The 24,379-nt window shown below is 34.0% G+C and overlaps 4 protein-coding genes across 6 annotated transcripts; 3 read left to right on the top strand and 1 right to left on the bottom strand.

Annotated features, from left to right (window-relative positions):
* The first annotated feature begins 372 nt into the window (after nucleotides 1–372).
* Nucleotides 373–4,722, top strand: LOC106768024 (putative E3 ubiquitin-protein ligase RF298). Of its 2 annotated transcripts, none has more exons than XM_022784071.1 (3): nucleotides 373–480; nucleotides 1,164–3,255; nucleotides 3,825–4,722. In XM_022784071.1, exons 2-3 carry the CDS (start codon nucleotides 1,177–1,179, stop codon nucleotides 4,356–4,358), a joined length of 2,613 nt encoding a protein of 870 aa, XP_022639792.1. In that variant the 5' UTR covers nucleotides 373–480; nucleotides 1,164–1,176; the 3' UTR covers nucleotides 4,359–4,722. The 2 variants fall into 2 exon arrangements, with proteins under 2 accessions (XP_022639792.1, XP_022639791.1); XM_022784070.1 differs by having other exon boundaries at nucleotides 1,133–3,255.
* Nucleotides 4,723–9,123: 4,401 nt separating this feature from the next.
* Nucleotides 9,124–17,036, top strand: LOC106768215 (pyruvate, phosphate dikinase, chloroplastic). Of its 2 annotated transcripts, none has more exons than XM_014653215.2 (20): nucleotides 9,124–9,292; nucleotides 9,518–9,765; nucleotides 10,915–10,971; nucleotides 11,420–11,653; nucleotides 12,092–12,229; nucleotides 12,420–12,582; nucleotides 12,730–12,965; nucleotides 13,087–13,215; nucleotides 13,319–13,498; nucleotides 13,636–13,773; nucleotides 14,028–14,192; nucleotides 14,281–14,442; nucleotides 14,535–14,624; nucleotides 14,851–15,167; nucleotides 15,325–15,454; nucleotides 15,713–15,841; nucleotides 16,064–16,201; nucleotides 16,283–16,360; nucleotides 16,470–16,561; nucleotides 16,646–17,036. In XM_014653215.2, exons 2-20 carry the CDS (start codon nucleotides 9,532–9,534, stop codon nucleotides 16,686–16,688), a joined length of 2,853 nt encoding a protein of 950 aa, XP_014508701.1. In that variant the 5' UTR covers nucleotides 9,124–9,292; nucleotides 9,518–9,531; the 3' UTR covers nucleotides 16,689–17,036. The 2 variants fall into 2 exon arrangements, with proteins under 2 accessions (XP_014508701.1, XP_014508702.1); XM_014653216.2 differs by having other exon boundaries at nucleotides 9,513–9,765.
* A 48-nt stretch (nucleotides 17,037–17,084) lies between these two features.
* On the top strand, nucleotides 17,085–19,427 carry LOC106768216 (putative TrmH family tRNA/rRNA methyltransferase). The gene is made up of 3 exons (XM_014653217.2): nucleotides 17,085–17,531; nucleotides 17,610–17,736; nucleotides 18,546–19,427. The coding sequence occupies exons 1-3, from the start codon at nucleotides 17,208–17,210 to the stop codon at nucleotides 18,764–18,766; spliced, it is 672 nt and encodes a 223-aa protein (XP_014508703.1). The 5' UTR covers nucleotides 17,085–17,207; the 3' UTR covers nucleotides 18,767–19,427.
* Nucleotides 19,428–20,341: 914 nt separating this feature from the next.
* Nucleotides 20,342–21,380, bottom strand: LOC106766553 (protein DMP2-like). The gene has a single exon (XM_014651274.2). The coding sequence runs from the start codon at nucleotides 21,200–21,202 to the stop codon at nucleotides 20,579–20,581; it is 624 nt and encodes a 207-aa protein (XP_014506760.1). The 5' UTR covers nucleotides 21,203–21,380; the 3' UTR covers nucleotides 20,342–20,578.
* Nucleotides 21,381–24,379: the final 2,999 nt, after the last annotated feature.

Here is a 24,379-nt window from a genome sequence, read left to right as displayed (position 1 = left end):
AAGTGTTACTATAGAATATGGATTGTTATTTACTTTTAACCCTGCATCAAATTCATGCATACTAATTATTGGTTCTATAATGATCTACATAAAAGAAAAGAAAGGTGCAGAATAGTGAAGAAGCTCATATGTGAAACACAACCTTATATTCCCATTTACCTTTTCATTTGTGAAATATCATTATAGTAACTTGCATAATAATACAAGCACAATTATAGTCATATCTGAGAAGGTCGAATAAAAGAAATATCAACATTAAAAACTTTGAAGGTTTAGCAATAATAACAATAATGCATAAAAGTAAGATATGTCCAGTCCAAAATTATATTCTTATTTATTATTTATTATTTATTTATTATTTGTATGCAGGGGAGAGACGTTCAATACAATGCTTAAAGCCTCCAGGCTCTCAGGCCTGTACATCTTCACAAGAATAAACAAACAAATTAATTAAGGAGAAAAAAGGAAACGATAAAAAAGGTGTGAATTTTCTCCTCTCTGATTCTATGCTTTTGAACGATCGACCTTGTTTTTTTTTTTTTTGAAAAATTGCTCTAATCCGGTACGCATTGATCATCTAATACTCATCATGAGTCTCATATTGCGAACCTTTTCGCATCAGTGCCTCCCTTTGCTATTGTTTCAATTTTTTGAATGTTTTGTTTTCATTAATTTGTTATTCATGGATGTGTTTTTTTAGTATAGATATGGATTGCAATTCATTTGGGTGTTTTCAATTTCATATTTTGTCAACGGAGGTTCTCCTTTTGCTTTGATTACTGATATATGTTTGTGGTTTGTTGATTAATTTTTTCATTGATTGCCTCCTTTATTTTGATCAACGACGAAGTTTAATGTGGCATTTTTCTATACTAAGATTCAGAGGTGATTGGTTGTCAGTGTTAAATGCGGTTTAATATACAATGTCATGTAATAATGTGTTTGTCATTGCAAATTTCATTCATTTAGGAGAACAATGTTTGCACTCTTCAATCATTTTTCCTCGTTGGTTGTTCTTCTCATATGCGCATTTTTCTTTTCTAATTCATGGAACTTGAATTTGGAATAAGTAAATCATAGACGCTAAATGAAACTTAACGAGTGTTTTCTTCTCTTTTTCTTTTTGTTTTAGATTGCGACTAAAATATCTCATTGGTTGCCAGTTGTAGCAATCAAATGTCTCCTTCAGTTTCTTGCCAAGAGAAAGGAAGTAGGAACAAGAGGAAATTCAGGGCTGATCCACCTTTAGGGGAGCCAAATAAGATCATTCTTGCACCTCAACTCGAGTGCCGCAGCTATGAATTCTCTGCTGAGAAGTTTAAAATAACCCCTAGTCATGGGCAAGCCACTGCTTGTGACGTGTGTGGTGCCAGCCAAGATCATTCAGATAGACTGAAGCTCGGCCTTGGATTATACAGCCCTGGAACATCTGAGGTCGGGCCCAGTCAATCTAAGGAAGAACCTCAGACAAATGAAATTAGTGATGCAGATTGGAGCGATCTCACAGAAGCCCAGCTGGAAGAACTTGTGTTGACTAATTTGGACACCATTTTCAAGAGTTCCATAAAAAAAGTTGTAGCATGTGGCTACACTGAAGAAGTTGCGACGAAGGCCGTCTTAAGACCCGGCATCTGTTATGGATGTAAAGACACTGTGTCTAATATTGTTGATAATACTCTAGCATTTATTAGAAATGGCCACGAGATTGATATATCGCGAGAGCTCTATTTTGAAGATTTAGTACAGCTTGGGAAGTACGTCTTGGCTGAATTGGTTTGTGTTCTTAGAGAGGTTAGGCCATCCTTCAGTATTGGGGATGCAATGTGGCGTTTGTTAATCTGTGACATGAATGTGTCACATGCTTGTGCAATGGATTGTGACCCTTTATGTAGTTTAGATAGCGATAATACTGCTAATGACGTTTCATCTAGCCAAGCAGAATCACAATCAAAACCAGAAACTGAAGTCCCTGAATTGAGTCTTCTAGGTCCTAGTAAATCAATTCCTGCAGGTTCTCATCCAAAGAAACCCGTTGTGACTGCATTTCGTGGTTTGAGCAACATGGATTCTCAAATTATTGGTGGAACCTCAAAGAATGAGGGTGCCAGTTGGGAATCTGATTGCACTACTAAAACATTCAGCGCTGCTGGAACATCTCAGTCTGCTCTGATGGAAGAGAAGTATGGAACAGCTAGAAAGGTCCATTCTAGTAGCAGCAGGAGAGACTACATACTTCGACACAAGACATTTCATGGAGAAAAAGGTCATCGTTCTTGTGGGTCAAAAGGGTCTTCAAGAGGAGGGAAGGCGAATGGCTTAGGTGGTTTAATCTTGGATAAAAAACTTAAACCAGTGTCAGAATCATCTACCATAAATTTCAGGGGTGCATCATTGCAGATAAGTAAGGCAATGGAAATTAATATGACTCAAGACAATATTAATGCTAATTTCTTAAGTAATGCTGGAACTCCTACGCCCACTGCATTCAACATAGATTCTTCGGATGGTGTTTCTGGATTGACCGATAATTCATATGCAATTCATGCAGCAAATACCACACCCGCATTCTGTTATCCAGTTTCATTATCAACTACCAATACAGATCTTTCTCTCTCTCTGTCTTCAAAAATCAAGCCTTCTACAGAACCCAATGGCAGCAATAATGCAGCACCTAGTAGTTTTATGGGAATGCCATACTACCAGTTCCCAAACCAGTGGATGCCTCATGATGGAAAGAATCAAATGATTTTGAAGTTGGTTCCAAGGGTTCGGCAGCTGCAAAATCAGCTTCAAGAATGGACAGAGTGGGTAAATCAGAAGGTTATGCAAGCTACTCGCCGACTGAGTAAAGAAAAGGCTGAACTTCAGACACTAAGGCAAGAGAAAGAGGAGGTTGAACGTCTTAAGAAAGAGAAGCAATCTCTAGAGGAAAATACCTTAAAGAAGCTTTCTGAGATGGAAAATGCCTTGTGTAAAGTTAGTGGGCAGGTAGAGCGAGCTAATGCCACTGTCCAGAAGCTTGAGATGGAGAAGGTTGCATTGAGGAAAGAGATGGAGGCTGCTAAGCTACGTGCTATAGAAACTGCTGCAAGCTGTCAAGAGGTATCAAGGAGAGAAAAGAAGACACAACTGAAGTTTCGGTCATGGGAAAAGCAGAAATCCTTGTTTCAAGAAGAGCTAATGATTGAAAAACGGAAATTAGCACAGTTGTTGCAGGAATTGGAACAAGCTCGAATGCAACATGAGCAAGTTGAGGTTTGTTATTTTAAACTTATTCTAACTTCTTTCATATGCTTCTTTATATCTTGTAACCATTCGCTTTATATCTATACGAATATAATATGGCTCCGGAAGTAGTTTGATCTCATGGTGTGTATTCTATAATCTTGTCAAATAAGAAGTTATGATTAGTTATGTGAAGTTTCCAAGCTCTTCCACCTTCATTTTAGTGCTACAAAACTTTTTTTTCATCAGATGGGTTGGTTGCAAGGATCAATGCTATTGTGTTGTGTCAAAATGTGATTCTAGGTAAAGTTTGGGTCTTCTATTGATTTCAATTTAGAGTTTTTCTGGGCTAAGCAGTCTGATAAACTCTTTTGACTAGGGCAATTGTTGGTCTTCATTCCCATATTATTCTCAGAATAAAAATAAATGAATTGGTATGCTCCTGACACCAGTATCTGTTGTCCATTTCTATGCATATGAATTTGGCACACATAACGCCTCATGCGCCACTTGTGAGATTTCAAAAACATTGTATCTATTTAGGTGCTAAATGAGATGTATTAGTGGACCTGTTCTCATTTGAGGGGGAAATATCACAGGGTAGATGGCAGCAGGAAGAAAGGGCAAAAAGAGAGCTTCTCCAACAGGCTAGTTCTATAAGAAAGGAAATAGAACAAATCGAGGAATCAGGAAATTCCAAGGAAAATATGATCAAATTAAAAGCAGAAAGGAATCTACAAAGACACAAAGATGACATCCAAAAACTCGAAAAGGAAATTTCCCAACTAAGACTGAAGACAGACTCTTCAAAAATTGCTGCACTGAGAATGGGCATTGATGGAGGCTATGCCAGCAAGTGTTTGTACATGAAAAATGGCACTACTCCGAAGGAATCTCAAGCTTCTTTTATCTCCGAACTAGTCATTGAGCACCCCACAAGAGGTGGCGTGACACGAGAACGGGAATGTGTGATGTGCCTTTCGGAGGAGATGTCAGTGGTGTTTCTCCCATGTGCTCATCAAGTTGTTTGCACAACTTGTAATGAACTCCATGAGAAGCAGGGTATGCAAGATTGTCCTTCGTGCAGGAGCCTCATTCAGCAGCGCATTGCTGTGCGCTTTCCTCGTACTTGATTAATTTGCTCGACTCAGTTAAACATTCTATAATAATAATAACAACCCTATGAGAATCAAGCATTCGCAGTATGCTTCTCTAGATGAGATACATCAATTTACTAAGTGGAAGTTGGTGCTGCCATTTTCTTATGATGTTCAGAGGTTTTCACAATTTTGTTTTTCTTGTTGAAGTTGTGGTTATCATCTTTGTTTGATAGTATATAAGGGTCAACTTCTTATGATGATCTTCTTCAACAAGTTTTTTTTTTCCTTGTAAGAGCTTTATAATTGCTCTAATCCGTTTCAAACAGTTGAAGTGTGTGAATAAAAAGATGTAAACGCTTATTTCTGAAGTATGCAGTGTTTTTTTTTTTTCAATCTTTTTGTCGTCGTCTTTTGTCAGTGATTAGACACGGTAGAACCCAAATACAACTTATCTTCAAGATCAACCTCGACATCAATTATTGTGAACACGTGCCATTCTTCAAATGGTTTTAGCGACAAAATCATGGAAAAAATGTTAATAATCACTCTCTAGCGTCATGTTAAAATAATCTCAAAACCTTAAAAACACGATCTTTGATCCTTAACACTTTTTATACGTACAACTGTAAAAATCAATGTTATGTATGCACAAAATAACTCATTTATAGTTGAAAACATGAAACTAGGAGGGACTTGATCATGTAACCAAAATGTGACTATTTCTTTTTCTCGAAATTCTTATAAGTATAAATTAGAAATCTGAATTTTGCATTTAGTTCACCTATAAAACGCACATATCACTACTTAGAGTCCTAAAATGCATATAAAATAATAAGATCATATGAGATCTAAATTTTACGATAAAATCAAACAAAAGTGAATGGTCAATTTTGGATAACTAAAACAAACCAAATTAGGTTGACATTGATTGATTGAACTCTTGTAAGAGTAGTCAATCATTCATTCATAATAAAATTGTTGGTGGTCCAAATGTTTCATTGAGTTGAAGTTAGACGTAGTCGCACAGTTGAACAAAGTTTGAAGGAGACTGTGCGATTTTGAGACCAAACAAAACCAAGATGTTTAGGCTTGACAGAGGCTGAACTTGAAGCTGAAAGAGGTTGATGATGACAATAAACAAAGTTAAGTAGAGGCTAAGATAGGCCACACAATTGGAAACGCTTGTGAGACGTTAAGTCGAGGCCGAGCAACCAAGGTTGACCTCCTTTAGGTCGTTCACCTTAGGTTAAAGTTCTCAAGTTGTCCCCCTTAGGTTGACTACCTTAGGTCGACCTCTTCAGGTCTTCTGTCTCAGATCAACCTCCTAAAACCGTCCACCTTAGACCGACCTCCTCAAGTTGTCCTCCTCAGGCTAACCTCCTCATGTTGTCCTCCTTAGGCTGTCCAACTCAGGCCGACCTCCTCAAGTCACCCACTTTAGATTAACTGGTCACAACATGACCAAGCATAGGGGTGACAAAAATAGGTCAATTTGATCCATTTAAACCCGACCCAACCTTGGTCCGCTAAAAATAGCTCAGGTTGGACTGGCTCATCACTTTAAGAATGGGTTGACTTTTTCAACCTGACATACCAAGTTGTTGGGCTGCCCATCGAGTTGTTTCAGAGTTGGGCTAAGCTATTTCAGAGCTTGACTGAGCAGTTTTGGAGTACGACAAAGCTATTTTAGATCTCGCCCGAGTGGTTTTGGACCTCATCCAAGTTGTTTCAAAGCTCGATCAAGTCATTTCAGACCTCACCTAAGTTGTTTCAAAGCTCGGTTGAGATGTTTTAGATTTCATCCGTGTTGTTTCAAAGCTCGATCAAGTTGTTACAAAGCTTGGCCGAGTCGCTTTCAGAGCTTAGTTGGACTGCTGGACTAGCCTGTTGGATTGGTGAAACGAGTTATGTTGGGCTATTGGATTGAAGAGGTTGACCTAACCCGTTTTCTTTGGTCAGGCTACCGAGCGTGTCCATCGGGCTCAACCCTTTTTGCTCGCTTGGTTTCAGACTGAACTACTTGGTGCTGAGTTGGGTTTGCATGTGCGAGTTGTGCTTGTTTGTGTCAGGCTAGTCTTGTATGTGTGTTGGGTTGGGTTGTCTAATTGGACTGTTTGACCTAGTTGTTCGAGACCTCAATTTCAAAATTGTAGAACTCGACCTATGTGTTTTGGAGGTCAGCCTTGAGTTTTTTACTTCGATTGAGTTGTTTGTGTTAATTGCAAGGTTATTTGTGGTTTTGGTCAAGCTTTGTGAGTGTTGGTTGAAGTGTTTTGTTAGTGACCGAATTTAGTATGTGTTTGTCTAGTTGTTTGATGTTTTTTAATTTTTATGTTGATGGATGAGTAATGTTGTTGTTTAAACTATTTTATGTATAAAAGAAAGGTTTAATCATTCTGATAGTCCCTATTTTCGGTGATTTTTTTTAATTAGGTCCCTCATTTTTTCTTTTTCTCAATTGGGTCCCTATTTTTGAAAAATTGAAGCAATTAGGTCACTGTCATTAGTTCCGTACGAACACCGTTAAAAAGGGTGACACGTGTCAGCTCATGATTTTTTTGAATTTTGTAAATATATTTTTAATTATTTTTATTTTTTTTTAATTTTTTTATTTATTTAAAAAAAAATTGCCACGTGTCAAGTTGACATTGAGCCACGTGGCAATGACAATGTGAGATGACACTGATAGTGCCATGTGGCACTATCAAACCACGTGTCATTAGATTTGTCTCAATTTGGTCCCTATATTTTTAAAAGAAAAAAATAAAAAATAAAAATAAAAATAATTAAAAATATATTTAAAAAATTCAAAAAAATCATGAGCTGAAACATGTCACCCTTTTTAACGGTGTTAGTACGGAACTAACGACAGTGATTTAATTGTTTTAATGTTTCAAAAATAGGGACTCAATTGAGAAAAAGAAAAAAATGAGGGACTTAATTGAAAAAAGTCACCGAAAATAGAGACTATTAGAATGATTAAACCTAAAAGAAAAAGTGATATATTATAAATAGGATAAATTAATTACATTATTATAAGTGTTTATGGTAACGTAATATTAAGTGTTCAAATCACATTTACATGAAATGGAGATGCAACAATATATCTCAATCGAAAAAAACTAAAATCAATCTAAAAATGACTTCACAGCAACATCATCAATGTATATGAAAATATAAGATTTGATAATCAAATAGAAGATGAATATATATATATATATATATATATATATATATATATATATATATATATATATATATATTATTTTTTTTTCATCTTCTATCAAATATAATAAAATTGTTGAATTATATTTTCTTAAGATGCATATGATAATAAAAAAGGATTCTCAATAACTTTTAAGAATTTATAATAATTATTAATTTTAAAGTTATATAAATTTGCATATATATGATTTTTGATATTTTTTTACCATATGAAAATATTCACACTATCGATACACGAAGATCAAATTCTTCGACTATTTTGTCTTTAAAATTTTGTGACAATAAAGTGAATTTTATTAGATATTTATATAAAAACATTTCAAGTTAATATGTACGTAAATTAAAATGATAAAAAAAAACTGTGGATGATAAGATTCAGAGAATAATGGATGGTATAGAGATTAATAATTATTTTTAATGTCTTGAGCCGTGGCCACGTGTCGTCCTTTACTTGGATCTAAAGTATATTCCACTTGACCTTCGTTGGTCCCACAACACTTTTCAGTCACCTTCCTTAATATTGGTAGACAAGAAAAATACTAATATAATATTTTGGAAATTTGTGTCAAAAAATATTTGGCAATTTATCTTTATGACGTCACCCAATATTTCATTATTCAAATAATGTGTTATAATTAATTTAATTTTAATAGTATTTTCTATTCAATGAAAAAATTAAAACAACGGTTGTAAATTTTTTGTGTTCAGATCACAACATGTTTGGAGTTCAAATTTTTATCGTTAGACAAGTTAAACAAAAAGTACAAGATGTTATAATTTAATTATGTGAAATATATGTCTTTTCAATAAGTGTAAGTATCTGGATAGAGTAATACTTATCTAATTGAAAAATATCTTAATCTACACCAACAGATGCTTTAAACAAACAAATAAAAATCATTAAACGAATTTAAATCAATAAAGATTTAATGCAATGAAAATATTTTAATCCATAATCACTTTTAGAGAAAAAAATTATTCTTGTCGTAATGAGAAAAATAAAAATATTCAAACAAATTCTAATAATAAATAAAATATGACCACATTGCTAGAGACGAGACAGCAAGATATTTATGTATTTGTGAAAAATTATACAGCAGTTAAAGCTCAAAAGTTGGTTAAAAACATTTTAATCTAAAATCATTTTTAGTATTTATTAATATAGAAAAGTAGATGCGAGTGATTTTTTTTTTTTTTTTTTTGAAGAGGATCGAAGATAAGTTCGATAACTATCTAGAAGACTCCTTATTGCGGAAAAACAACGAAATGTTTTAAGCCACATCTTATTAATTGTTTTAAGAAATAATATATTACATATAATTATTTATTTTCTGAGAAAAATGATTAGAAGGGCAAAAAACGAGTTTTATTCATCCAGGACTATCAGTTATTGTGCCACGTATCCTTATCCTGGACGAGACAAAGGGCAAAGTTGATAATTCACACAAGAACGAGCTCTACTTGAACAGAAAATAAAAACATTAACATAGTTATATAAATTTAAGAAACTTATTAGCAAAATTTAATGAAAAGTTGAACTATGAGGGAGAATTTGTTCCTAACCATATTTTGGTCCACTCATTTCTCATCATATTTGCCTATTAAAACATTGAAATATAACAAAAAAGAAAACAGAGAGAAAAGAAGGAGGGAAAATTACAACTTCCATTTCCATTTTGAGAAGCTGCTCTGTGTATTAACTATAAACAAAGCCCTTCCTCCTCCTTATTTTCTATCTTCAGGTACGTTGATTGCACGATCGCTAACAATCTTCAGCTTTCTCTTGTTTTTTTTTTCTTCTTCTGGGGTGGGACATGTTTGTGATCAAGTGCATATGAATATCTGATCTGGTGTATGTGTGTTATGATAGTACATGTTTTGTGAGGGAGAATTTTGTTATCTGTATGAAAAATGTTCCACAACAACAAAAATGGATTAATTGGTGCTATGGTTTGAATGAAGAGCAGGAGATAGATGAAAGATGTCTTCCATAGTGAAGGGCATATTCATTAGGAGCGGAGGGGATGATGTTAGTAATATGGTTTGGAATGCGAAGAAGAAATATGTGGAGCACAGTGATGTTGTTGTTGTTGGTGGGAGAAGAAACATAAAATCAAACAGCTTCAGGGCATGGAAGAGAGGTAGAAGATCATATCAGACTCCAATACGTGGCCAAGCAATTCTCACCCCAGCAACCGCACCCACCACCAAAAAGGTACGTATAACCAAAAACTTAATTTATCCATTTTTATATAAAAAATTTGAAGTTATAACACCATTATTTTCTTTTTTTTTAGTTCTATTCGATCAGATTGATCATTTTGCTACTCATAAGGTGTGCAAATGAATATATATGAAGATGCTTTAAACTTGAATTTGGTATTTTGTTTATGTTTATAACATATAAATACATAACAGAAAATCCAGATATGAACATATTTTCATTTACATACTAAAACATAACTCAGTTGAGAGAATGCGGATTGTAAGAAAGAAAGCAAGATTAATCTTACTTTGTAGACAGAAAATGAGTTATAATTAGATGTAATAATAAATTATTACAGTAAAGGGGTAGATATTGGAAAAAATATATACAAATATTCCAGATATTTGTGGAAGACAGTCGTGAAAAGAGAAAGAAAAACAATTTACGGTGGCTTCCACTCCTTTCATAGTGAGTTTTCTAGAATATATTTTTGTATTCTAAAAGGTCTATTTAAAAAATAAAGAAGGTGTTCCAAAATTTTTTGAGGTGCAGAAAGAAACAACTGAGTCGATGACAAGACCCGCCAATGAGAGACCCAAGTTTGATTGTTTCTTTTAACACAAAAGTCTCAGACCTCAAAAATATTAATAAGGCTAAAAAGTCCGTCCACGTCAATACAAAACTCCAAGTGAACTAACTAACTTACTATTCAAAGGAAGTTTTTCAACTTAATGCTTTTTTTTATTGAATAGAAATTAAATAGAAATGGATCAAACAATAGAATTTAAACAACTGATAAATTATTTAATTTCAAGTTGTTTAAAATCAAATTTATGACAACTCTTGTAAATAGTAACATTTATAAGTAATCAATAAATTTTTAAAAACTACTTATTTAAAAAATACTTGTTTTAAATTTAAATAACTTTTCTCAATAACAAAATAAATAAGTGATTAGTCAAGCTATATACTTATATGCACGAAGTGAATTAAAGAATATCATACTAAAATATGAATTGTCCTCCTCCCTCATTACTACGTGAACATGTCATATATATTATCACACAAATTTTGAAAGTAAACTTGTCAATTTATGATAGCAAGTATGAAGATTGTGGAGTGGTGTGCAGCTAACGTTTTTTAGTTTGTTTTAAACAGCGGGTATTCACTTTTGGCAAAGGTACAAGTGAAGGAAACAAGGCCATGAAGTCCTTGGTAAGTACACATTGATCTGTCACATTTTGAAAAAAATAAATGCTTAAATTCATTTTTGTTCCTCCTTATTCGCTTGTCACTCAGACCTTTTATTTATTTATTCATGCAAGATATTACTATATTAATAATAAAATTTTAAAAGAAGCTTGAACATTTATTATCATCACAAAAACAAATTTATGTAGAATTTACAAAGACTGAAATTGAACAAGACCAAAATTATAAGGATTAAAAGTGGATTTAAGCCTTAAAAAAAAGAAGAAAAACATGGAAAGTGATATTGGATTGTTGTTCTTATATTCTTATATTAATTGTGATTTTATCGGTGTTCCGTCATGATAAAACCTCTACACATGTTAAGCGAAATAAGGTGGTCGATTGGCATGCGATATGAGGGCTACCTTTTCCCCTTTAAATTGATTAACAGTTGCATGTTTATTAATTACAGTTGGGAGGAAAGGGAGCCAACCTGGCAGAAATGGCAAGTATTGGTTTATCCGTGCCTCCTGGATTCACTATATCAACAGAAGCTTGCCAAGAATATCAACAGATTGGAAAGAAGCTACCAGATGGCTTGTGGGAGGAGGTGCTTCAAGGCTTGCTTTTCGTGGAGAATGAAATGGGAGCCAATCTTGGAGATCCTGCAAAACCTCTTCTACTCTCAGTTCGCTCTGGTGCTGCGGTAGGAGCATTGGGTTTTGGTTTTTTCTGTGTTCTTGTTAAGTGCCTCAACCCAGGATCACTTTTGGAATTTGGAGTCACCTTTATATGTAAAAGGCCTAAAGAAATAATTAAAACCACTAATAAGCAGAAGCTATATTTTGACATTGACATTGGTTCCCAAATGATGGAACAACATGCAAGAAAATCGACTTGATTGTCACTAGCATTGATTAAACTCGAGCTGTAAAGTTTTTGAATAAAGTAAATAGCAATCTTTTCTTTTAATCTTCAATCATAGTGTGTTAATTTAAGTTGTAGATAGGAAATTCACTCTCTATGATTGATGAAAAACATCCACTTCTTTTTATAAGTATATTCAAATTTTATTTAAATTTGATTCTTTTACGGTGTGTGTGACTTGTTTATAGCCTAAACTTGTTTTCCTTGCATTTACTAGATATCCATGCCTGGGATGATGGACACAGTTCTCAACCTAGGATTGAATGATGAAGTGGTTGTCGGGTTGGCAGCAAAAAGTGGAGAGCGGTTTGCTTATGATTCTTATAGACGTTTCTTAGACATGTTTGGAGATGTTGTGAGTGGTTCTTTGACACCCTCTGCATTGCTTTGTGTTGGCTTACTTTTGTAGATTGTCAACCTTTCTTTGAAAACTAGAATCCCTCAGTCAATGTTGTATGTCAGTATCTTTCTCTAAAAATAGAAAACTAAATTATAGTTGTCTTCCATTGCTTTTGTTTCTAACCGTTGATTTATGTTTCATTTAGGTAATGGATATTCCACACTCGTTATTTGAGGAGAAGTTAGAAAAGCTAAAAAGTGTAAGAGGTGTTAAACTTGACACAGAACTAGCGGCCCATGATCTCAAAGATCTTGTTGAGCAGTACAAGAATGTGTACCTTGAAGCCAGGGGAGAAAAGTTTCCCTCAGGTGCTGGCTGACACACCAACTTCTTCACTTTTTGTTGTGATATATTCTCTTCGTCCTAGCCATTGACCCATGTCCGCTATCTTTACCAAATTGTTTATAAGAGAAAAAAAATGTCAACTCATCTTTCTTATTCATTTACCAATGCAGATCCAAAGAAGCAGTTAGAATTAGCTGTTAAAGCTGTTTTTAATTCTTGGGATAGCCCAAGGGCAATTAAGTATCGGAACATTAATCAAATAACTGGTCTAAAGGGAACTGCTGTGAACATTCAGTCCATGGTGTTTGGTAACATGGGGAATACTTCAGGAACTGGCGTCCTTTTCACTAGAAATCCAAGCACTGGTGAAAACAAACTTTATGGCGAATTTCTAATTAATGCTCAGGTTATATGTGATTTACTTATCATTTCTTCCTTGTCATTATCATATTTGTTAACGTGTGGATGGTATCAATTACTCTAGATGTTGATGTTTCAGCAAATAAATGCTGAATTGTTTATGTTAGGGAGAGGATGTAGTTGCTGGAATCAGGACACCTGAAGATTTGGAGGTCATGAAATCTTGCATGCCAGAAGCTTATAAGGAACTTGAGGAGAATTGTGAATTTCTAGAGAAACATTACAAGGATATGATGGTAAAATTTAATCTTTGTATATATTAGTTCTACTTTTATAATTCGTACTGATTCTATAAATAGACTGATAGACAAACCTTCTAAAATTGCAATTACATTGTAGGATATTGAGTTCACTGTCCAAGACAATAGGTTGTGGATGTTGCAATGTCGAAGCGGAAAACGTACTGGTAAAGGTGCGGTAAAAATAGCCGTCGATATGGTCACTGAGGGGCTTGTTGACGTTCGTTCTGCAATCAAAATGGTAGAGCCACAGCATCTTGATCAACTTCTCCACCCACAGGTATATACATGTGCCTTTGATTTCCTTCTATACACAAAGGAAAACGTTGACATTGATTTTAAGCATACATAATCAATTTTATTTTAAACTTAATTAATACTTAATGTGTCGGAACTGCTCTAAATTTATTTGGTTAGTTTGAGGATCCATCTACTTACAAGGACCAAGTGATTGCCATTGGTTTGCCTGCATCCCCTGGAGCCGCAGTAGGGCAGGTGGTGTTCACTGCTGACAATGCTGAAGAATGGCATGCACAAGGAAAGAGTGTTATCTTGGTAATCCTTTTTTTACTTCATAATTTTTTATTTTTTATTTTGCTTTTAATCTTTTTGTTCGCTTTCTTGATATACTTGTCTAGTTGTAGCTAGAAAAATCCAGAGTTGACATGGCGAAATATTTTTCACAGAAGATTGTACATTTTATGGTTGGGATGTAAATGCTGTCGTTGATTTAGTAACATTTATTGTTGTGTTAAAGGAGGCCTCCACTAACAATCATTAAATGCTATTGCAATCTTGAACCATTGAAGGTGAGGAATGAGACAAGTCCAGAGGATGTTGGAGGCATGCACGCAGCTACTGGAATCTTGACGGCTAGAGGTGGTATGACATCTCATGCTGCTGTTGTAGCCCGTGGATGGGGAAAGTGTTGTGTGTCTGGTTGCTCTGATATCCTTGTAAATGATGCTGAGAAGGTAAACTTGGATTTTCCATTTATGTAATGTATATACTAATAAAAGATCTCCATGTTGTGATTATGAATAATCTTTCTTCCTAATGTAGGTCTTCGTAGTTGGGGATAAGGTGATAGCAGAAGGAGAATGGCTTTCACTGAATGGGTCAACAGGTGAGGTGATACTGGGAAAGCAACCACTTTCTCCTCCGGCTCTAAGCGATGATTTGGGAACTTTCATGTCTTGGGCAGATGAAATAAGGCGTCTGAAGGTGCTGCATTTCCTTATCTGCTGCAGAAGTTGAGTTGAACAGAAAAAAACTTGTTTCTATGAATTCTCTGATATGCTGTTGTCTATTATCAGGTTATGGCAAATGCTGACTCTCCTGAAGATGCAGTAACAGCTAGAAAAAATGGTGCTCAAGGGATTGGACTTTGCAGGACAGAGCATATGGTATAACAAACTTTCAACTTCTTACTATATCTGAATCAAAAGTGTGAATACCCGGGATAATTATATCTACTATCCTCCTTATAAGCCAAAGATTGAGTTAATGGGCTATTTTAGCATTTTCCCTTTGAATCCAAAGTGGAACGAACTTTTATATTCTTTTTTACTTATCAACATACGATAGTTACAACTTATATTATTACTTTTTACATGTTTTGGTGTGTTGTAGTTTTTTGCTTCGGACGAGAGGATAAAGGCCGTGAGAATGATGATTATGGCGGTTACACCAGAGCAGCGGAAAGCTGCACTGGACCTGTTGCTACCTTATCAAAGATCAGATTTCGAGGGGATATTTCGTGCAATGGATGGTCTGCCAGTAACAATCCGATTGTTAGATCCTCCACTTCATGAATTTCTTCCAGAGGGCGACCTGGAACACATTGTCAGTGAACTAACTTCCGAGACAGGAATGAAAGAAGAGGAAATATTCTCCAGGATAGAAAAGCTATCAGAAGTGAACCCCATGCTCGGTTTTCGTGGCTGCAGGTTTGTCATTCTCATCTCATAATGGTCGTGTTGTGTTACAGAAAACTGCAATCGGTTCGTATGTTATATGACTGATGATGAGTGTTGAGATTAGGGACTTCATGTTTGACTTGTAAATTCCTCATGTTTGACAATTGAATTAAAATTCTGTGAACAGGCTGGGAATATCATACCCCGAACTGACTGAGATGCAGGCACGTGCAATCTTTCAGGCTGCTGTTTCAGTGAAAAACCATGGTATTGTAGTTGTTCCAGAGATAATGGTTCCACTTATCGGTACACCTCAGGCATGGTCCTTTTTCTTACATATTTATTCGCTTGTTCTTTGTCCTTTAGTTTACTTCACACTCATCTAATCATGCGTACTAATAATTTATGAGAAAAATCTCAGTTCATGTTATACTTTGAAACATTGTCTTGCATCCTTTTCTCCTTAACTATAATCATCTTTGAAATACGATGTGAATCAGTTGGTTTTGATCTTAATGAAAGCCCTTTGATGTAATGATTACACGATATAATTCCCTCAAATTTTTAATTGGCAGGAATTAAGGCATCAAGTGAGTTTAATAAGGAATGTTGCTGATAATGTTTTTTCTGAGTTGGGTTCTTCTTTAAGCTATAAGGTTGGGACTATGATTGAAGTTCCAAGGGCTGCACTAGTTGCAGAAGAGGTAACATTTATATCCTGAAGTCTTGAAGATTCAACCTGGACTCAATAAAATATTGAATAAAGATTGAAGAAAACGGTCTTTATTTCGCATTTACTGGGGTTCACCCTGTAGATTGTAATCATGAACCCTTTTATAGATTTATAATTGCAGCGCAGGAGTTAAAAGGAACATTTTTCCTTTTTTGTTGTTTAAACTTTCTCATCTTATAATCGATTCATCTAGATTGCAAAGGAAGCAGAGTTCTTTTCATTCGGGACCAATGACCTTACTCAAATGACATTTGGATATAGTAGAGATGATGTTGGAAAATTTCTTCCCATCTACCTATCCAAAGGGATTCTGCAGCACGATCCATTTGAGGTTAGTTGCTTGATGTTAGTTTGGCCATTTACACATAATGAAGGACGGTTGCTGAATTAAATTTGTTGAGAATAATTGCAGGTACTTGACCAGAAAGGTGTGGGTCAACTCATCAAGATTTGCACAGAAAAGGGTCGTGCAGCTAGACCAAATCTAAAGGTGGGAGAATTAACTTAGCAATAGAAATTTGAATTAATTTTTTTTTATTAGACATCTAATTCTTACAATATAATAACAAATGGAGATAAAAATCTATATTGATTATCAGGTAGGAATATGTGGAGAGCATGGTGGGGAGCCTTCTTCTGTTGCCTTCTTTGCAGAAATTGGACTTGACTATGTTTCATGTTCTCCGTTTAGGTAAGATTTTTACTTCAACAATATCAGAAAATGAAAATTTTGTATTTTCCAATGTCAAACTGAGACTATGAGGCACCTTTGCAGGGTTCCTATTGCTAGGCTTGCGGCAGCTCAGGTTGCAGCTTAAGAAACAGTTGCCTCTATCACAAGCATACGGGAGGTTGTAAATAACTGTTGTTCTTCATAAGCCCGTAGACATCACAAATGGAGGTTTATACGAGGACGTCACAAACGATGAGGGCTTCTAACGTATACTTATAGAAGTGAAAGCAAAGCAAAATCAATAAGCAAATCTTTGCAAATAAATAATGTTGATAATAATAAAAGAGAAAACGTTGTGTACAAATATTCATGCAAATGTTTCTCTTATTCTTGTACCGTGTCCTGTCATATAATAAGACTGAATCTGTAAAATTCTTGTACATCTTCTATTCGATTCTATCATAATAAAAAATCTCTGAAAAATGATTCTCCATTCAATCGTCTACATTTAAGAAAATATAATAAACTTGGTAATAATCGGAGACTGGGTTGAGTTGAGTCTATTATGATTGGGCCGAAGTGGAGGCCCGAAAGAAGATGGGCCCATGTTGTAATTTGAATTTGTAAAGTGAGGAACCCTGGGCAAGGGAAACGGCGTTTGGAGATGGAAGGAAAGGCTGAATCGTGTGAGAGCTACGTGGTGGTGCACAACATAGCGAAGAGGCACAACGTGGGAACGCTGGCTCGCAGTGCCACCGCGTTTGGCGTCTCGGAACTCATCCTCGTTGGCCGTAGAGATTTCAACTGTTTCGGCAGCCATGGCTCATCCTCCCACCTCCGATTTCGACACTTCCACTCGCTCCACGACGCTCGCAACTTCCTCAAAGACAAAGGCTGCGATATTTGCGGCGTTGAGATCACAAACGACGCTCTCCCTGTCAACCATCACCCTTTCAAGAAGAGCACCGCATTCCTACTCGGCAACGAGGTTGTTACCTCTCTTTCGCTTTTCCATCAATTTCAATTTCCCCCTTTACTCTTCAATGTTTTTTTAATCTATCTGCAGGGTCAAGGTCTTTCTCCTAAGGAAATTCAGATATGCGACTTTTTCGTCTATATTCCTCAATATGGTGCCGGCACTGCTTCCTTGAATGTCACTGTAGCTGCTTCCATTGTACTCCATCATTTCGCAGGTTTCTTTTATTATCTTATTTTACTTGAAATTTCTCCCTCTTTTGCTGCTTATGCCAACCTTATTTCCAGTGCGTCTACTTCTTGGAAGTTCGAAATTATATTAGATTAAATTTTTATTTTCTGTTGTTCTTTCCATTGTAAACGTTAGCCTCTCTACACGACAAAACTGTAAGATTTAGTGTCCGTGCTTACATGTTTTTCTATGTTTTAGTCAATCTTGCTAATACCAAAATTTTCCAGTAATATAAACTTTCTACGAAAACTTGTTGGTAAACCTTACCATTTTTTAGTAACTAAAATTGAAGTTGAAAACATCTATAGAAACCGAGTGACTGTTTTAACTGTTCTTATGCACATCTTATGGTTCTCACGAAATGACTGTTTCAGTGGTACAATGGATTGCAGAAGTCAAAGGGTGAACAAAAAAATTACGAATTAATTATCTTTTTATTCGGCAATAAAATTTGTCTGCAAAATACATTTATACTCGATTGTATATATTTATTTTTCTAAAAATAAATTATTACTAACTTTTATTCTTATTTTCTTTCGAGTTTATATTTATCTTTAGCCAGACACCTATATTCATTATTTCTTGACCTACCTAATCGCTCTCTCTGTTTCTTCAACCTCTTCAAACAAAGCCGACATTTGTTTCTGACAACAAATAGGCCAGGCAATAGTGTACTAAACTATGGAGATTGCGTTTTGTTACAAATCTAATCTTCGTTAAGATATTAGTTCCAACTGCTTTTGATATATTCTATATAGAACTGGATGTAGTTTCTGAAACATTTGTTTTTGTCAGTCTGGGCTGGTTTTGAAGAGAGATCTCGTGATGGAAATAAATTTGTTGTGGCTGAGAGACCCGTAAAACAGGGACGACGTAATTACTGCACTGAAACAGAAGATTCTATCATTGAAGAGCGTAAAGCTAGAAGAGAAGGTGCTGCCAATGGTTTCTTTGATGAGGCTGAGAGTTGCAATTCATCTTCGAACCTCCTTGATGCATTATTTGTTGATCCTTGACTGTAATGATTAAATTGATCTTTGGGATCGAATGTCGAGGGCTTTAAGGCATCATTTGCAACAGAGGAGAACCAACATCTTGGAGAAAGCGGACTATTACATAGCTTGTGTTATATATGTAGCATTTCAAACGAAATCATTTTCTGGAGGAAGGCAGCTACTGAGATTAGGTGTGTATATAGTAATTTATGATGAGTTTGCTGCAACTGCCGCCATTTAAAGGACATGAAGTTAAAGCCAGCCTATATTGTTGATACTGACATTTTGCTTTCAGGATGAGACACATCCTTGCCCCCTTTTACCATTTTTTGTATTTGTCCCTTTTTGACTGTTACTTATTTTATTTGAGATAGTAAAGAAGAGAACAGCTGCATCCAATTTCTCGACAAGTGTAAAATTCAAGGTTCAAATCGTGCTCTCTGATGGAGTCCTGCAGTAGTTGGTTTGGTCAATAAATAAGATTGACTACTGAATATGTTTCTTGAAAACATGCTGTGAAACAAAGAACGTCGCGATCTTTGTGAAAACTTAGCATTTTTGAGAGGCAGGGGAAAGGGAGAGGTAACGTAAAATTTATGGAATGTGCATTATCCTAAGACCTCTTCCAAATAATTTGTCAAACTCGTCAGTTATATAATGAATGGTATTCATCGTTTGTATAGGTTCTCTCGTACTTTATGTTTATTTCTAATCCCGTTGTCTATAAAGTAAAGATGACAAGTAGTACTGTTCTAATTGCATTTATAGATAAGAAATTATTTTATTACGTCGTTACTATATTTGTGTTTGATTTTTGAACTAATTGGAGTGAAAGGCTAAACTTCCGAATAGTGGAAATCATGAACTGACTGGGCATTTTCATTTGGATTGGGGTGTGGTGGAAATTAGAAGTTATAGGGTATCCAATTCCATGGCGTTTGTCGGGGAAGATCATAAACAACCCACCCGCTACTGTTCCAATAACTGTGGGAAGAGTCTTCAACAAAATTGTCATGCCCCTAATTTCTCCTCAATTTGTACCATAAAATTATTATTGTTATCAATAGCAATTTAACGAAAATTTCATATTCTGTACCAAACAAATGTTTTATATTAGTTTCTCCTTAATTTAATCCACCTTTCTAAAATCTAATCCTTCTACATAGTTTTCTTTTCTTCTACGTTCCTTTCCTCATAATCATTTCTCATATTTTTATGCTGTAAAAAACTCTTTCACATCTTTATTATTATTAGTAGACTAACATATATTTTAATTTTTTCAACTAGACACCTTTTCACTGTTGACACAATTTTTTTTATCTTTTTATTTGAAAAAAATATTTAAAAATAAATAAAACTGAATTTATTGTTATATCAACATGATTCATTATTAACTTAATTAATAATTGTTGTAATAATGTTTTTGGGATATTATGAGCCCTTCATCTCCTTTGTTTGCCATTGGAAAATCCAAATCAAAATTATAAAGAATAAGAGCTGTTGTACATGTTATGAGAATTTTTTTAAGGTTAAGATCTACCTATAAAAATCCATTTTAAATTCAAAAAAAAAAAATATCATTTCTGGACATAGGCATTGCACGGGTGAATAAACTAGTATATATAAAATTAACATTTATAATATTATGTATATATAAAAACGCAATTAAAAGAGCCAAAATATGACAGACAAAACTCAATAATACATTAAAGAATAAAGTACTTAGTTTATTACAGTCACAAGAGATAGAAAAGTATAGTGCAAGAACATTTCATACCATGCAAGTACATGCAGTTTGCATATATTTTCACAGCCCCAAGTTAATTATAGTGATTAGACATTGGCAGTCGGATTGTTGGAAGGAGCGGTGTCGTTGGAATCCGAGGTCAAAGGGTATCCAATTCCATGGCGATCATTGGGAAAGATCATGAACAAGCCACCCGCTACTACCCCAATAGCTGTGGGAAGAACTTGAAGAAGACGCTTCTGAGTTGACTGAAAATCAGGGTAGAAGCAGTTCACAGTATTGGTGTCCAAAAGCCCCAACACTGCAAACACTGAAAACGACAACACAGCATGCACCAAGTCTCCAAACTTGAGTTTGTAGCTTGACAGGTCAACGGAGTCGGAAGCCGGAGAAGGCCAGAGTCCCTTGGGGCTTACGATGCCATAGTGCCTACGCTTGTCACTGCCTGTGTAACTGTCTGTGAAGGAAGAAAAGGCGCAGCTGAAGCCACAGAGAACAAGGAGAATGGCGCAGAGGGACTTGTTGCTGGCGTTGCATTCACCACTGTTGGTCAAAACAGGGTTGAGGAATTGGAAGACGAAGACTGTGCCTGTTGGGAGAAGCTTTATGAGGCTCCCAACTGATGCGAGCGTCCTGCTTGTCACGCCACTGCTTTTGGAGGGACTTGCCGACGGTGATGGAGTGTTCAAAGATGAACTGTCTGCAATCATTTTTTGTTCTTTTTCTCTGTTCTTGCAGTTCCACCTCAAACTTTTTCCCACTCCATGCTTGTCTTCATCTTATAGCACCAGAACTACGGCGGCGGCTGCGGCTTCTACGTAAAATTACTTGGATTCATCTTGAAAGACCATCACCATATATCCATTTGCATTTTTCAATCTCATGCAAATTCAATCATTTTCAGAAAAAGAAAAAAAAAAAAGTCAGACAAAAAAAAGAACAATATTGTAGTAAGCTGGTGGCTGTATTTTCATTTTACTAGTGTTATTGAATTATAATATAACATTTAAATTTCATTTAATGTATAATTTAATATTGTGACTAAATTTCGTGTTTGACTAATAGCGAATATTTAATATTTAATTTCATGTACAATATTGATTTAAAGATGTATAATTTATCTATACGTAATTAGCTTTATTATATAAAGGAAGGAGTTTTTATTTTTATTTTTATTTTTCTCACTTTAGTACTTATCAAGAAACCAAGAAATAAGTCCAGCAAGTTATCCGAAGCTGTTAATTATGGAGCTCATATATTTTATTATACGTTGTTAAATTGAAAAACAAGCAAAAATGAATAAAATACCAAGAATAATAATACATCGATCCTTTATTCATTAATTTATACACTTCAACGGAGGAATAAATTAAATAATTTTTATGGTAAAGTTAAATATATAAGTTGACTTTATCTCATCAGATAAACTCAACTTACTTTTTGAATAAATGTTGGTAGAGATATTAATCTAAAATGTTATGGATTATTCCACCAAATATTTAATGTATGTGTATATTTAGAATAAACTGAAAATCACTAATTAGAGTAGAATAATTTCATATAAATTCACGTATTAAGCAGTTAAAAATTATATTAATAAAAGTAATTTATCGGGTGGTTCTAGATTTTTTAACAAGTTATTGCTAATAAGAGATCTTCCACCTCAATCAACCTGAAGTAATCAAGATAAGATAGTCACTAAAATATTGTAGAAGATAAGCCAAGATTAATGATTTATTTCCACTCTTACAACTGAGAGACGTAACATAAATAAATTTTAATTTCTTTAAGTAAAATTGTTTTATAAGTCAATTAATAGCCATTAAAAATGTTAATTACGAAAACCAGATGTTCCCCTAGTTTGAACGTTATTTTAAATATTTATAGAGGTTACGTTTAACGTCGTTATCGCATACGCTCGTCAACCTTTTTTTGAAAATAAAAAATGAATCTTCCTTTTCTGCTGATTAAATTCTTGAAAGGTTGCCAAATTATAGTTAAATCTAGCTGAGTTGTGTTATATTTTAAATAAATTTCGAATCATAGTTTTTTTAATATGATGTAGTAAGTTAAATCACCTATATAAGGGGTCTAATAATATCTGAGATTTAATAATAATACTTGTACTTCAAATATAAAAGTATATAGTCAATTAAAAATAAGGCTTAATACGGCTTTTGACTCTAATTTGAGAGGTTTTGTTTAATATGGTTCTACCTTTTTTTTTAGTAACAATTGATCCCACTTTTTGAAAACACTGTTCAATTGACTCCTTTTTGGTTACGACATCAATTTTCTAACGGTGCTGGTTACGACGTCAATATGTTCTTTCATGCATTCACCTATCCAAATGTTATTTTAACAGTCCTGACATAATGTTATGTTAAAAATCATATCATCATCGTATAGTATAATAAACAATTTAAACTTGAATATGGGACCATTATAAACAAAAAGGACTCAATCAAACAGTTTTTTCAAAAGGTGAGATCAATTGTTATGAAAAAAAAAAAGTAGGACCATATTAAACAAACTCTCCCAAACTAGAGAGAAAAAACCGTATTAAGCCTAAAAATAATATAAACAGGATAAATCATATCGTTTAGATGTAGAAACATAAATAAATAAAAAACTTATAAAATACACTTTTCGTTCTGAAATAATGTTTTAGTTAAAACTTAAGATATTTTTTACTGGAACCCTTTTAATATCAAGAAGAAGGAAAAAACTAAAATTCATCTGAGTAGTTTGATATAAAGCTTTTTATTGAAAAACTAAAATTAAAAATAGTATAAATAATAATTTAATAAACTATTAAGATCATAAGTATTTGATATTTAATTAATATATATATATATATTACTTATTATTTTACTTTATAAAATTCATCTCGTATAATCAAATTCAATATTTTGAATAATAATTCATAAAACTTAATACACTAACGTTTTCTTAAAAGTAATAGTTTTTTTATTAATTTTTTCTTTTCTTTTTGGAGGAACTGAGAAATATTATAGTATCAACAAACCAAATATGAAAAATACATGTGATTTAGTTGGACTTTGTTAGATTCAAAACAAGCACGAAAAATATATGCAATTTGATTTGATTCAATTTTTTTAAAATATATATTTTAATTAAACATAAAAATATATCTGATTTCATTGATTTTATTTGAAAGAGAACATTCAAACTAAACAGCGCCCATCTATGAACAAATTTTGTATTGATAATTATCAAAGTTTTTGTTTTATCAATAAAATTTAATAAAAGAAAATTTGATTGAGGAATTTTTAACTGTCAATAATTTTTATTTATTGAAAAATATTAAGCATTACTGACAAATTTTAATATGGGGTTTGCTAACTTGCGTACGCCTGTTTTTCAGTTGGTACATTTTAGCNATGTGTACCGGGTTTCAGTAGACAAAAATACTCCTATATATCATGAATTCTAAGTTTTAAGGTTAAGGGTATTTTAATAATTTTCATTCTCAAAATTAAAAAAATAAAAAAAGAAACCCCCAAACCCATACCCATCTCTCTCATTCCTCTCAACCATTTCTCTTTCATCTCTTTCACTCCAACCTTTTCTCTATCATCCCTACTCTAGCTCCAATTGAAAAAAATCAGAAACATTTGCCTTATTTTAATAATTTTCATTCTCAAAACTAAAAAAANAAAATCTCAAACCCTTACTCACCTCCTTCATTCCTCTCAATCCTTTCACCTTCATCTCTCTTACTCAAACATTTTCTCTGTCATCTCTGCACTAGCCCCAACTAAAAAAACATAAACGATTTACTTTTGTAAAGAGTTCATATTCACCTTTCGAAAAAAGTTCATTCAAAATCTCTTTAATTTCATTATCTTCACTATATATATTAC

The sequence above is a fragment of the Vigna radiata genome, chromosome 7 (assembly GCF_000741045.1).
Source record: "Vigna radiata var. radiata cultivar VC1973A chromosome 7, Vradiata_ver6, whole genome shotgun sequence".
Classification (NCBI taxonomy): Eukaryota; Viridiplantae; Streptophyta; class Magnoliopsida; order Fabales; family Fabaceae; genus Vigna; species Vigna radiata.
Note: the sequence above shows the minus strand (reverse complement) of the source record. Positions and strands in the feature narration are given on the sequence as shown.

What these genes read in the sequence shown, in the direction of transcription:
- LOC106768216 (XM_014653217.2), top strand. Translation starts at nt 17,208, where the DNA reads ATGGAAGGAAAGGCTGAATCGTGTGAGAGCTACGTGGTGGTGCACAAC. An exon ending in CATTCCTACTCGGCAACGAG is followed by an intron (nt 17,532 to 17,609) that starts GTTGTTACCTCT and finishes ATCTATCTGCAG; the next exon opens with GGTCAAGGTCTTTCTCCTAA. An exon ending in TGTACTCCATCATTTCGCAG is followed by an intron (nt 17,737 to 18,545) that starts GTTTCTTTTATT and finishes TGTTTTTGTCAG; the next exon opens with TCTGGGCTGGTTTTGAAGAG.
- LOC106766553 (XM_014651274.2), bottom strand. Translation starts at nt 21,202, where the DNA reads ATGATTGCAGACAGTTCATCTTTGAACACTCCATCACCGTCGGCAAGT.
- LOC106768024 (XM_022784071.1), top strand. Translation starts at nt 1,177, where the DNA reads ATGTCTCCTTCAGTTTCTTGCCAAGAGAAAGGAAGTAGGAACAAGAGG. An exon ending in TGCAACATGAGCAAGTTGAG is followed by an intron (nt 3,256 to 3,824) that starts GTTTGTTATTTT and finishes GAAATATCACAG; the next exon opens with GGTAGATGGCAGCAGGAAGA.
- LOC106768215 (XM_014653215.2), top strand. Translation starts at nt 9,532, where the DNA reads ATGTCTTCCATAGTGAAGGGCATATTCATTAGGAGCGGAGGGGATGAT. An exon ending in CCGCACCCACCACCAAAAAG is followed by an intron (nt 9,766 to 10,914) that starts GTACGTATAACC and finishes TGTTTTAAACAG; the next exon opens with CGGGTATTCACTTTTGGCAA. An exon ending in TTTGCAGGACAGAGCATATG is followed by an intron (nt 14,625 to 14,850) that starts GTATAACAAACT and finishes GGTGTGTTGTAG; the next exon opens with TTTTTTGCTTCGGACGAGAG.